This window comes from Mobula hypostoma, chromosome 15 (genome assembly GCF_963921235.1).
Source record: "Mobula hypostoma chromosome 15, sMobHyp1.1, whole genome shotgun sequence".
In the NCBI taxonomy this organism is placed as follows: Eukaryota; Metazoa; Chordata; class Chondrichthyes; order Myliobatiformes; family Myliobatidae; genus Mobula; species Mobula hypostoma.
The window spans coordinates 47506967-47521402 of NC_086111.1; the positions used below are offsets into that span (position 1 = coordinate 47506967).

A 14436-nucleotide genomic window follows, 5' to 3' on the forward strand; every position below is an offset into this window, starting at 1 on the left:
TTATCCAGCTGTGTTTGATGGATTTGTTGCCTTTCTCTAAGTATGCCCTTTTCTGTATATGTGCCTGGAAACAGATGCAGACAGAGCTCAGAAACATGGAATGGATGAATTTATCTCTGCCAATCCTTGCATGTTTGATCACGCAACGCTCTTTGAAACACTACAAAGGTTGACACTGGACCACAGACTTAACGATTCGTATTCTTGTTTGGTAAGCATATTGTCAATTTATAAAATTGCAATGATTTCAGAACAGTTGGAATTATAGTTGAGATGATATTTTGCCATTTTAACCTAAAAGGCAATTTATGAGCTGTAACAGTCAAAAATTAATATGAAAATTTCTGCCAATGTGAATATTACTTCCTAACCATTGCTTTGTTCATGGATTGTTGCCATTTATTCTTGCTAAAGGTTCTTCCATGAGATTTAGGATTTTTTTTACCATGCTGGGAAGGAATCTGAGCAGTGTTGTTGCCTTTGCCTGGAACTTTGGTTTTTCTTACACCTGTTCCTGTTCCCTACCTGCTGAATAATTCTTTGGCTCCATGTTACATTCTCATTTATTATTTATTTCTTATCTGGTACTGGTAAACTGTTCCCCAGGTCCACAGCCTAAAGACTAGCAGTTATCTTCCACTGTCAGTGAACAAACCTGATAGTCATTGGTGCCTAGTAAGGGCCCCACTCTTCCACTGGTTTTCTGCAACTTCTGTCGAAAATTATCTATGTCTTGCCTGATTTTGCTTCAAAGTTACAAGCTATTCTGCCCAATAAAATAGTACCCCCCCCCCCCACCTTTCAATTGCCATTGCAAAAATACTGCCATGAATGTGTCGGATCCTGAGCTGGGCAATCGCTGGGCTGTCAGCAGAGACTGGGTTAGTGAATGGAAACCTTAGACTGAGACCAAAGGCAAGCTTGTGTAAATTCCATCCCTAGTTCTCGGCTTGCATTCTCTTTTTCTGTGGTAATAGAATTATAGAAAAAAATTACTAACGTATTTGTGAACACTGATAATATAGGTCATTATCTCCACGCACCCACACTTCCCATATTTAAATTTTGTTACCGTTAACTCCTCTTTTAAAATTAAACCCCTTTGCACACTCCATTGTTGCTTCCTGAGTCTATCTCCTTTACTTCTGCCTCTTCTCATTGCATATGATCTACCCATAGGAGCTGGCACTCTTACAATACTACACAATTCCCGTCACATGGCCATTTTTGATGCTTTGGAGTCTTCATGAGGGTTTGTTACAGTTTTCAGGGCGTTATAAAAGGGCAAGATATATAACTGTCTCTCTCTAGTTTAAACATGCTTGTCAAGTCCCCAATTTTTACTTAAGGGACAGGTAGGCAAAACTGGCACCAATCAATTGATGCCCATTAGTGGCATGTTACCATCAGCTGAAATAAAGCCCCACACAGGGGCCACTAATGCACAAAAAATGGGGTTCTGCAGCGGGGCTGAAATTTGTCCAGGATTCGGGAAAGCATTCCTGCTCCAGAGAAACACCATGTACATCCCTGCCCACAGCTTCCCCAAGTTGTTCCCATGTCCACCTCACAATAAGCTTTTCCTTCTGTAACTGCAATATGGAACAGGTTTAATTTGTCATCTGCATCTCCACATTCAAACAGTTGTCAAATATACTTATGTTCCAAAACCCCACCAACAAGTAGTTCCAAAATCATGCCTAGTTTTGACAGATTTTGAAAGTTCCTGCCTTCAATTCAGCATGCAAAGTCTCTTTTCCTCAACCAGGTGAAATGGTTTGGGTCATCTTGATTCAGACTCTTTTGGGTGCTTATACAAATGGATTTATCACAAACCATTAATCAGAATGTATTTTGCCCAAAATGATAAATTGTTCTTCTACTGATGTTAAATCCTTTCTATTAATGCCCACAAAACATTGTTCAATGAAAGTATGTTATCTTTGCTGAAAGCACATTTATAAAGTAATATATCATTTATAACTATAGCTAATCATTAGTTCACATGTTTATTATATTTTATTCTGTGGAATCACTTAATGTTATTGCCTGATTACAAAACCTTTCTTGAGGGATTTTGATTTTCTGTTCCACAGGGGTGGTTTAGTCCTGGTCAGGTGTTTGTGCTGGATGAATACTGTGCCCGTTATGGAACCAGAGGCTGTCACAGACATCTCTGCTACCTCAATGATTTACTTGAAAGGGCTGAAAATGGAGCAATGATTGACCCAACCCTGCTTCATTACAGCTTTGCCTTCTGTGCTTCACATGTTCATGGCAACAGGTAGGGTTCAAAAACAATGTGACACACGAGCCCATGATTATTGTGATAGTTAAGCTACTGGACTTTTACTGGGATTACTTGGGAAAGATAAGCATTTACAGTCCAATATTTGTCAACATTACACAAGAAGAACGTAGGAATCTTTTCCATGCAATGGTTGTATCCAAATTTTCAATTCCATGTGGCTTTGGTATTAGTATGGCCATATCCCTGGCTTTTCATCTTATTTTCTTTATAGCCAATCTAATTACTCAGGCTAGCATTAGCTGAAGTTTGCATAGCCCAAAATTAATTGTTGATTATTCAAATTGAAGTACAAAATGATCATGTAATGGATTGAATCCCATGAATGTTTGTAGCCAGATATAAGGCATTGTGGGAATTTTTTTTTCATTTTTTTAGGATATAGGAGCAGCTGGCAAGGACAGTATTTATTATTTAGCTCTGACTATATTTGAGAAATCATGAGGAGGCACCTTCTTGAATTGCTACAATCCTTCTGGTAAAATTACTCCCACAATGAATGAGTAAGGAGTGGCAGAATTGGAGAGAGTGTTGAGGAAGTGGAGATATATTTCCCGATCAGGAGGCTGTGCAACTTGGAGAGAAACAAATTGGTGGTCCTTCCATGCGCTTGAAGCCCTTGTCATTCTTGGCAGTAGATGTCATGGGTTTGGAAGGTGTTTTCAGAATAGCCGTTTCAAGTAACTCCAGTAATTTTTAAACATCTGTTCACGCTCTGGCATGACAGATTAATTTCATTAATTTCTGTTTGCTGCCCTATCACTTTTATTTAAATGCTAAGTTCTAGTTGAATTCACGCAGCTTGGGAGATACAATGGAAGATAATGTGTACATTTCATATTAGATTTTTTTAATGATTCCAACTCTTGTTTCAGGACTTCTGTTGGTTTCTGTTTGTTTTTATTTCTTTTTCATGTTTTTCTTTTGTTTCTTGTACTTTGATTTTTCTTTATTTTTTTCATGCTTCATTGGTTCTGTTTCTGGCTTTCTGCAAACCAACTATCCTTTAAAGTGTGAAAGGGCCAGAATTGTTTATGTCACAGCCAAGTGTAGAATCTGAGGGGGACATATCACTCAAAACCTCAGCAAATGAGCCAGAGATTGAATCAAAAAAGGAGAGAAAGGAATCTAGAAAAGGTTCTAGAAAGGAATCCAAGATGCAACAAAAACCTGAACCAAAAAGGTAAGTGAATTTTAAAATAGTATTGTGATAAGATTGATACTTCATATTGCAACACAAATAGCAGATACTTCTATTTACACGTATTTTCCTTCATCTTGATATTTTCCACAATTTCCTTTCTTTTGACAATCTTATAAAATTTCAGTTACTGGTCCAAAAAGATCAAGAAGACATTTTGTGTTTGTTGTTTAACTGGCCTTGAGGAGATATGTGATTCGTCTCTAATACACATGATCGCTGATTCGCCTCTTGATTAAGTCTCTCATAATTGCTCCATGCCAAGGTTTGACACCTGTCATCTTGGAGCTTCTATGTAAAGGACTATGAAGAAAACTGTATTCTTACAGAGCAGATTAATACTCCATTTTCCAGACTGTCTAATCAGCCTAAGCAGCAATTTTCACACATTCTTTATTTACTTAACATATATCTAACAGAATGTTATACATTTTGTCTGTAATGTCATATAAAAGCTGTTTTAGATGATAAAGGAAACCTGTTGTAATTGAACCTCTAAACTTGTACAACTGGAGTAACACTCTCAGATTGTCCAGGGTAGTCACTAAACCAAAATCATTTGTCAAAGTAGCATAAAAATCATTAAGTGTTTATTTGATATTCATGTTGGCAAACAAGCAGCCTTCTAACAGAAATTCTGATGGTAGTGTTGAAGGTGTGGAGACTAATTTACACTGATTGTTTCCTTTGTGTACAAAGTCGTAACACCTGTAAATTTCGAGATTTATTGTAGTAAATTAAATTATAGTTACTATGCTTAACACTTAAAATAATATTTAAATATGAATTTAAGATTTATTCAAGTCCACAATTATCAAAACATAGCTTTAAAAACAAAAAGTTGTTATTCATGCGTATGAAGGCTTCAGTTTAAGTGGAACTGTAGTCATTTATAGTAAAACGAACAGGGTCAAATGTAGGTCTAACTGCATGTAGGTTTTAATACATGCTAAGGATAAACATTATCTTTTCATGTGGTGGAGTTTCAGTAAGTTGTCTGTTTGTATTGTTATTATTGGGTCAGACAGTGAGACAACAGTAGCTTGCAGTCAGTCAGAGAGTAGAAAGCAAATGTGATTCAGATGTTACGGGACAGCCTGAAGGTCAAGACTGACAGAATGACAAGCTGTCATAAAGAAGAAACTAACTAGCTGGTATCCAAGGTTCCAGTGTATAAAAATGGTTTTACTGTTTGATCAATGTCAATGAAGGAAGTAACAAAGGTTTCTGTGCAAAAATATTGTATCTAATTATTTGCAGACCTTACATGGCAAAAAAAATTTGAATCCCTTCCCCCAAACCTTAATTTGTGGGGATAACTTTTATAAAAGTGAAAAGAAATCAGTTCATTTAAATTCATGAAATGCCGCAACTATTAATAATGAATGCAAACTGTTATTTTTTTTTAAACATGTCTTTACTCTGTCTAAATCACGCATATTTAAAAAGGTGCAGGAAACTCCACAGGAAGAAAAGTATTTATCCTGTCCTTTATATGAATAAAATATCGACAGTTGTTCAAATGATGGGTGGTATTTGTATTTCTGTAGCACTTATTTCATCTTTAGAATTCAAATTTAATATTTATAACTAAATTAACATTTTATATATAAAACATGTAATTTTGCTTAATCATGTTAAAATTTTCTTTCTATTTTGGCCAATTATGTTTTAAGGAGAATCCCAAGCGATGAAATCCATAACAAGTAGCATGGCGAGGGCTTGATTATTTGTAAATTTTGACAAAAAACATTGGAAATTTTATTATTTGTGACATGGCCTGAGATAGGAGACTGTGAGGAGAGTGAAGCTGACAGAACTGGTGCTAACCACTGTGACAAAGACTTGAAAAACAACCAACATGACATCTTTCCTATCACGCTGCCGAAAATGTCATCTTTGTGAACGGCAATGAGAAAATGGTTTGCCGAAGTTTTGAAAGGTAGAGTCGAAAGACGCTCATCATGTCAGATGTAATATAGTCCACAGCTGTTTGAGAAAGGAAATCCTAGTGGCCATGACAGGTTACAATTGGCAGGCCCTCCGAGACATGGAAACCACTCCAAAGTAGCTATAATTGACTTGTGGATTGTACTACTTTTGTGGTCAGATACTTACATCTTGGCATCCGCTTTGAAAATACTGTCAGATTTTTCCAGTTACTATGAGCCATTGCAATATAATATCAGAATCCATTCCATTTTTTTAGAATTTGTCGGCTTTATTTCGTAACATGGAATACATGTTGTGAAGGTGTACAGTAGGTTTATGGCTTCATTAAAGAAAATCAAGCCCTTTTTGTGAACAGAACTACCATTCTGAATAGAAATATAGTAATTTTGTATTACAGGTTGATAAAAGTTGTAATCTCAAGGACTCAAGTATTTTCTATCTGAATATGATAGATGGGCTTTCCATTTTGGTAAAAAAAAGCAGGTTTCTCGTTGATAAAGGATAGCCCATTTTTGTTCATACCTTAATTTTTTAAATTGCTCTTTATTGGCACGTGATGATTCCGAACTTCAAACTGTAATGGTATAAAATCTCATCTTTTTCTATTTGAATATGTTAGCTTGACAACTGAATCTCTGCATTTTAGAAGGGTCTTGAAGCACACCTCATTTATATCAGCTCCTCTGACATTTTTCTTTTTTTTATAAGAAAAAAAGCAGCTTGGTCCACTAAGCTTCTCCAAAGAGTGCAAAAAATTGCTTTCCTTGCTCCAGAGTACAATCTCATGTGGGATGATTTGTGGTATTAACAACTTTTATCTGATTGGTCACTGCAGCCCTGCAGTATAGATTGTAATTTCTGAGCCTAAGGTCACAATTGATGCTTGCAAATAATGAGAAATAAAGCTGACCAATTAACCCCTGACAGGAGGTTTATTAGAGGTTCTGTAATCCTTTATCATGCTTTTGTATTGCCAAACAGGCTGGTGCTGGGGATTTGCACAGCTTAAGATGTACACTGAAGGAGGCCCATGGAAAAGGACTGTTTATTCTATTCACAGTCTACTCACACTACAGAAAGGGAGACTGAGCTAGTGTAGGTTGGATAGTAGAGTACAAATCCCTCTCTGCATTTGACTGAAGAACCTGGTAATGTTGTTTGTCTGGGCTGTTGCTTCCTTTCGTGAAGGGATTAGGTCGGCTTCTTTCCTTCTTATTATGGATTATGGGCCGGTGTAAATAGTTAGGAGCTATCCATTTTGTTTAACCTGAAGTTGTGAAATAATAAGGAAATGTTTATTTGTGCAGGACTTAATTTGTTCTCTTTTATAACATACACTTCATCTAAAACTTAAGCCATATGGATAATAGCCTGGGAAAAACAACCACGTAGTTTTAATGATCAACTCCCTGCTTACTAAGTGCAAAAGGTCAAAAAAAGTAGAAAAGGATGTTTAAATTGTATCATGAAGAAATGTTTTTAAATCTCCCTTTTGCTCATTGTCAAAATCCTCAAATAAGTGTGAGGCAAAAAATGCAGCATTTATGTTTTAATTTTTATATTTTTTAATCAATAAAGATGAAATGAACTCTTTAAAGAGTAATTGTACAGTCTTATAAATACAATTCATTACAACACAAAACATGCTACAAAATACATTTAATAGAACTGCCAGAGTGAAATTATTCCAGCCGGTTAGCCTCTGAAACCACTAAAACATCTCATGAATGGCACCAAAAGACAATTGTGTGTCAGTTTGCTGTTTTGATTAGAAAGCTGGCACATCCAAAACATAAGCAAACCGTCCTCTATCCATCACCACCATACCACAGGTGTCCCTTAAGTAGGGGGCATAAGTACCCATTTAACAAGAATGAACACCCATTGAGCCTGAGTCAAAGGGTAAATTATTGAGTAATTTTTGGGGCTAGAGAAGCAGGTGCTTTCCTTCTGGGCATTGCCAAGCAAAGCCAGGCCAGAGCTTTGGCTTTGCCCCTTACTCTCAAGAACCCGGCCTCCACCCCACCACGCCACCCCCCCACAATAATGTGTCCTGTTCTACTTGCTGGTTGCACTCCACCACATTGTGGTGGGCTAGAGGAGACAGGCTGCCCTAGGCTGTCAATTATCTACTGTTGGTATATCTGCTTTAAAGGAAGGTCCAGTCAAATGTCTGTTTAATTGCCAGCGCTGCATTATATAATTTTCTATGCCCACATTTTGTTTGAGATCCCCAGAAGAACTCAGTTACCAAAATTCAAACTCAACAAAAAAAAATGACTCGCCTTCTCTATGTTTTATAATCAATAAACTGGTAAGGCAGTTTCTCTGTTTTTGCAGTTGTTGGAACTCATTGTAACTTAACAAGCAACATTAATAACAATGAAAACATAAAAGTGAATATAATTTGACTGTAGTTGATTAGGAATTTATTAAAAGCAGATTTTCCATGTGCAATTCAACTCTTCTGCCTTCTGCTTTAAAATGACAAAATGTTTTATTCTGCATTCCTGTCCTATCGTGGAACATCAAACAGTACAGCACAGGAACCAGCTCTTCTGCTTACAATGTCTATGCCAAATAAAACTCAATCTCTTTGCCTGAACATGATCCATATTCCTCTGTTCTCATTCACATGTCTATCTAAAAGCCTCTTAAATGCCACTATCATATCTGCTTCCACCATCCGTTCCAGGCACCTGCTATTCTCTGTGTAAACAAAAACTTACCCTGCACATCTCCTTTAAACTTTACTTCTCTCACCTTAAATGCATGCCCTCTGGTATTTAGTTTCCTCTAGTAGTTATTCTTTGTACTGAACAGAATGTTACAAATGGGAATGAATGAACTTATGAAAGAATGCAGCTAAATGTTCTTTTCCTTGCCCCCAGGCCCGATGGAATAGGGACAGTAACAGTGGAAGAGAAAGAACGTTTCGAAGAAATTAAGGCCAGACTGCGTTCACTACTCGAGAATCAGATTACTCATTTTAGGTAAATACAAGCAGATAAAACATCAAGCTGGTTGATGTATTTTTTACTTCTTTCCAGTAGTATATAAGTCTGTTTGATTTTAAGATACATACAGAAATGGTACTTCAATATTATTTTTGTATTAGTTCTGTGCAACTTTAAAGCACCAGGGGAAAAAAAAGTCATTCCAGCATCAGCTACAGGAAGAGCAATAGTTGGTGAGGATAAAAATCTGAAAAGAGTAGATACCCACACCAGGTCATGCAGCATCTGTGGAGAAGGTAGACAATTTATCCCATTATCATTGCACCATAAAATAGCCTACAATGTCCGGAGTACAAACAGGTAAATCCAAAAGATACTGTCAATGGTTCCTTGCTCCTCAATAAGAAGTGCTGGCTTACAACTTTCTCTCATCTATTCTGCCGGAATAGTGATCAAAACGTTTTATGTTTTGTTCTATAAGGTGCAAGTGAGTTTACTAATACTGTCTTCTGCTTTAACTTCTGTTTGAAAGGAAACAAGATACAAAAAAACTAATGAAACTAATCATAAATGCCTGAATTGTTATTTTCTTAAAATTCTTATATATTACTGTATCTTTGTGCTCTATAGAATGTCTTTTCTGAGTTGTGTTTTTTACATCTCCATCAAAAATTGCTGAGAAAGTGACAGTGACGAATTTGTAAAAAGATAGACTAAATAATTAACCCTAGTCCAAGAAGGCAGCAAGTAAAAAATGATATGGACAAATATGAAGGTACTAACTTTGATAGAAAGAACATAAAACAATAATTTGTAATAGAAAAGAACAGCAATTAAATATTGTCATGCAGAGAGATTTAGGTGTCCTTGTACTTTAATCACAGAAGGTGACTTTGCAGGTACAGCAATTAGGAAGGCAAGCTACATGTTCACCTTTATTGCAAAAGATTGGTGCGTAAGAGTAGCAAAGTCCTGTTACAATTGTACAAGGCTTCATTGAGATCATACCAGGAGCTTTTTAAACTGTTTTTGTCCCTTATCTCAGGATGGAAATGCTTGGCTTGCAGATAATATAACATAAATTACTTGATTTATTCCTGGGATAGGAGAGCCTAGAAATCCTATGAGGATTGGTTGAGTAGACTGAGTGTACATTCTCTAGAGAGTAGGTCATTGGAACTTATGAATCCTGAAGTGTTTTGACAGGGAAGAGTGACTTTTCTTGGTTTCATGTCTAGAACTGGGGGCACAGACTCAGGATAAAGAGTCGACTCTTTGGGACTGCGAACATGAAACATTTCTTCATTAAGAGTGTTGTGAATCTTTAAGATTTTCTACTCCAGAGACTTGTGACTGCTTGGACTTTAAGCCTATTCAAGGCTGAGATTGAGAAATCTGTGATGCAGGACTGTTCTCTTTATGAAGTGGTGGAACAGGCCTCGTGGCTTACTCCTGGCCCTGCTCCTATTCCTTGTGTCTCTAAAAATTCTTCTTTAAATAACTCATGCTGCCTGCTCTACCTGCTGATGTTGCTATTGCTAAATGTCAAAAATCACGTGGAACTAATACCTGACAGCAACTGATGTTAGAAAAGAGACCATTGTTGCCACAGAAATTGACTTAATCTCCATGGGCAGATTCGTCTGATTTAACACTAGGCACCATCACTTCACTGCTGACTGTAAAGTCTGGCCCATTGCATTGTCTAACTTGTTACTGTTTTGTTAATCCTTGCTAAAAGACTTAGATTATCTCATGCATTTTGCTTCTTTTCTGATCTCTAAAGTTAACTAAGATTATCATTGACATTTTGTCGAAAACTAATACAATCTGTCTGTCTAACAGGTATTGCTTTCCATTTGGAAGACCAGAGGGAGCACTGAAGGCTACTTTGTCGCTCTTGGAGAGGGTGAGCAGTGAACAATTTAAATTATGTGCAGTTCAAATATCAAAGCAATTTACATTTAATCCACCAATCCCATTTTACAAAAAGGTGTTTTTTTATAGCATCTTTCATTATCCGTTGAAGAATGACCGGAAGTGTTTTAAGGCTAATATAGAATAAAATTCCTTCTCAGATGTACTGACTGTTATAAAGTTGGAATTATTGCAACCAGTCTTTGCTCCATAAAATGCCCACACTCAGGCAGGGTAATAATGCTGAGGTAAATTGTTTTTAGAAAAATTGAATGAGGGCCAGGTCCTCCTGGTTCTCTTATAATACCCAGGACCCATTATGTTCCCCTGGGAGATCAGATCTGCCCTCAGTTTAATATTTCACCCCAAACTTCCTATTTCTCCACGCTGCGGCATTCTCTTGGTGTTACAGTGGATTGTCAGTGTAGTGTTTACATGCCTTGAGTCCACAACCTTTTCAGTCAAGGTGAGTGCATTTCATATTCAATCATATTCAAAGTGTATGTTAAAATTGCTTTTGCATACCAGAGTTAGAAATTCTTATCTTCAATGGACATCAATTGCTGCAAATCCTGCTTTTTCTGGTATTTGGAAAAGTCCAACAAGATAAGGGTAAAGAATATATCGCCATTGCTTCCAATTTTCCACAGGGCTTCATATAATGGACTTCCATTTCTGTCATTAAAAAGGTGCTGATGAAGGATATAGTAACCCCTGTTCCACAAGAAGAAGTTAAAGTTGTTATTCGGAAATGTTTGGAGAAAGCTGCACTTGTAAATTACACTCGACTTTCTGAGTATGCCAAAATTGAAGGTAAGTCGCAGAGTTTCGTTATGAATACTTCCACTAGATGAAGCACTTGAAACCACATTACCAAAAATCTACATGGCAATGAGTTGATTCAAAGATGTGATTTTTAAAAAACATGTTGTCTTAGAACAATATGCATTTGCTTCACAGGCAAATTAAATAATTCTTGGTGTTTATGGTTACTAAGTACCATTGAAATGAATAGCTTGTGCTCAAAGCAAACTTCAGGTTGTTATACTTGCTTCAGTTTAAGTGCAAGTAAATATCAGATCCAACAGGTAAACAATGTCATTTAATCACTGCAACCTATATCTGAAAAGGCATGAGAAAAAAATTGTGTATCAGTGAAAAATTTGAGAGTGCACTGCTTCAACACATAATACATACTCGAACCCTGTAAAGCCCTGTAATTGTAAATTACCATTATTAACATAATTGGCTCCACCTATTGGCATAGACTTGAAAATTCTTAAAGCAACATGAGGTTCATTATTAGCTAGGAATCTCAAATGCAATTTTAACAACCTTTTACTTCCATTGATGCATTTATGGAAAGAAGGTAAGCTTTTTTTTTTGGATGGCCACTGGAAAATGAACATTTCCCTAGAAAGAAGCTAACTTTGAGTCTACTGATAATTATATTCATCTTCTCAGAAGCTTGTAATATGGAAGATTGTGCAATGCTGCAACTATGTAAACGTAAATCAACGTAAACAAGTTGTATTTATGCAGCGGCTTCAACAAATAAAGGTGCACCTCGGATTGTTATCGAACAGAATTGGACCACATAAGATCACCACAGAATATTATCAAACAGAACTGGACCACATAAGATCAGCATAGAATGTTATCAGATAGAATTGGACCACATAAGATCACCACAGAATATTATCAAACATGACCACATGTATTAAAGAAGGGCAGGGGGAAACGGGTGGAGAGGAAGTGAGGGAGCTGCAACACCTAGCACCTCAGTAGTTGAAAAACTGCTGCTACTGCTGAGGCATTAAAATTCACTACATGGAAGAGGCAAGTGTTGGAGAGTTCTTAGTAATTTCTGAGTGATGTAGGGTCGGAGAACATTACAGAAGCAAAGAGGGGCAGTGCGATGAAAGGGTTTAACAATGAGAAATAAATTGAAAAGGCAATGCATTGCTTAATCAAGAACTCAATGGTGTTAGTGAATATGGATGCTTTAACAAACTCGAGTTTACAGACAGTGGAATGTGGGGTCAGGTAATGAGGGCAGGGATAGAGTTGGGTGATTCTACAGAGCCAGAAATAGTCTGTAATACTGATGGTCAAAGATCATCTCAAGATCAAGTATGGCATCAGGCCTGCAAATAGTCAGCTTCAGTATCCAATCTTATGAGTAAGAAGACTGGAGTTGGCAGGTTTGTGGTTTAGGACTTATCCAGTATTCACTGGAATTTAGTTGGGACGCCACTGAAAGTCGAGCCACTGCCTCACAGCTACAGCAACCCAGGTTTAACCTGACCTCTGGTGCTGCCTGTCTGAAGTCTACATGTGGATTTCCCTAGGTACTCCATTTTCTTACTCATTTCATCAATCTATGGTTTAGGCAGGTTAATAGGCCCTCGGGTCTAACTGAGTGCTGGAATGCAGGGAGAGTTGATGGGATGTGGGGAGAATAGTTACAGGGGAAATTAGTAGGAAATTAAGCCTTGTGAGATACCATAGAGTCGAGGGCTGAAATGGCCTCCTCCTATCATAAGGAAATGCTGCGTGTGGAAATAGGGAGATTTCTGCTCTGATGATACAGCGGATCAAGTAAGCATTCTGACAATTAATGGAAAAAGATGGGATTAAAGTAGAATTGTGTTTTTCAGTTTACAGCTGCAATGTATTGAAGTATATTACTATGTTAAGGAATGCATGTTTGACTTTCTACTCAGGCGCTGTTCCTGGTTTCAAGCATGATGTGGATAGGTGGCATTGAGGAAATCCTGAGCAAGGGAATACAAGTAGGAATGAGAGTATTCACTAAATACCATCACAGATTAAATCAGCAGATACATCAGAGTAGCACTGCTGGTAACTGAGATAGAAACACCCACCCTTCCATCCATTACACAGTTAGCGCAGGGCTACAGTAAAAGCAGGAAAGTCAATGATAGGAAGTGAGCTTCTTTATGGGCTCTTCCACTTGTCTGCCATTGTCTCTTGTAAGGACTGTAGAAACTCCAGAATAGCCAGCATTAAAACTGCTCTTCCACATTTTCTGCTGTTCTCCCACCAAAGTCACATCAGATGAACTGAAGAAACGTGTGAAATTTCACCCTCGAACATTTAAAACAGAAACATTTCAAAAACATGAAGCATAAAAGGGGAAACATCTGTAAATTGCAGTAGACATCTTAAATCAAATAATTTCATTAAAGAACGTCTGTATGAATATACTTCAATAGTGTTTGTTGAAGTAAAGCTGTGCCTAATTTGTTTATAGTTGCTGTATTCACAGATTTTTAGCTTTTTATTTAACAGAAATTTGATACTGTTAATTGAAGTTGGAAGTCTATTTATTTAACTTTCAAAACAAGTTTTGAAAGTGCTATTTTGTCTTGCAGACATTGGTCCTTTAATGCTGTTTTTCCTGCTTAAAAATTACTTCAAATGGTTGACGTTTCCTCACCCCCACTGCCTATTCTATTGCAGGTCCACAGTTTGAATGGGTGAATTATTAGTTACATGTAGTAAGACCTCTTTACCAGTTGAAATAGCGTAATGCATAGATAAGACATGCAGAACAATTCACTAAATGATAACTAATAACATTAGAAGTCTATAGGTTTTGAAAAGTAAATGTGTGTGAACTGCTGCTTAAGGATGTTAGCCTCATGCATACTTTGTAATGTGACAGTATACTTTTGTTTGGTGGTTGTTCCAATGCTGTGTACTACAGATAAAGTCATTTAGTGAGAGTAGTTATGTAACAGATGTTTGATTTAAAACTGAGTATTCAGGGCATTTTACAGAACTAGGTGGAAATTAGAGTAATTTATATTGTTTTAAAGTATATACTCTTATAATTTTTCAGCAATAAAGTTGCGAATGATATAATTAAACTAATGTCTTTTTATTGTTTGAAAATGTTAGATTCTTACTTAGCTGGTGTGAACTGCAGTTGACTGCAAGTTTAGACAGAGCTGAGTGCATTTCTAGTAAGCTTGAGCACATGATGGCTATGTGTAAGTAAAAATGCATTCAATTCCAGTGTAGATCCCATAGTGTTTGATTATTTCCCTTTTGTGCTTCAATTCTTTCTGGTT

General features: G+C 36.9%; 1 protein-coding gene across 9 annotated transcripts in view; it reads left to right on the top strand.

Moving 5' to 3' along the window:
* Positions 1-14436, top strand: part of cadpsa (Ca2+-dependent activator protein for secretion a) — a 513475-nt gene that overhangs the window by 380288 nt on the left and 118751 nt on the right. For all 9 annotated transcript variants that reach the window (XM_063067977.1, XM_063067980.1, XM_063067978.1 and 6 more), the window contains exons 12-16: positions 75-211; positions 2097-2284; positions 8354-8455; positions 10265-10328; positions 11026-11149. In XM_063067977.1, coding sequence (XP_062924047.1) covers positions 75-211; positions 2097-2284; positions 8354-8455; positions 10265-10328; positions 11026-11149 — 615 coding nt within the window. The remainder of the gene's footprint in view (positions 1-74; positions 212-2096; positions 2285-8353; positions 8456-10264; positions 10329-11025; positions 11150-14436) is intronic.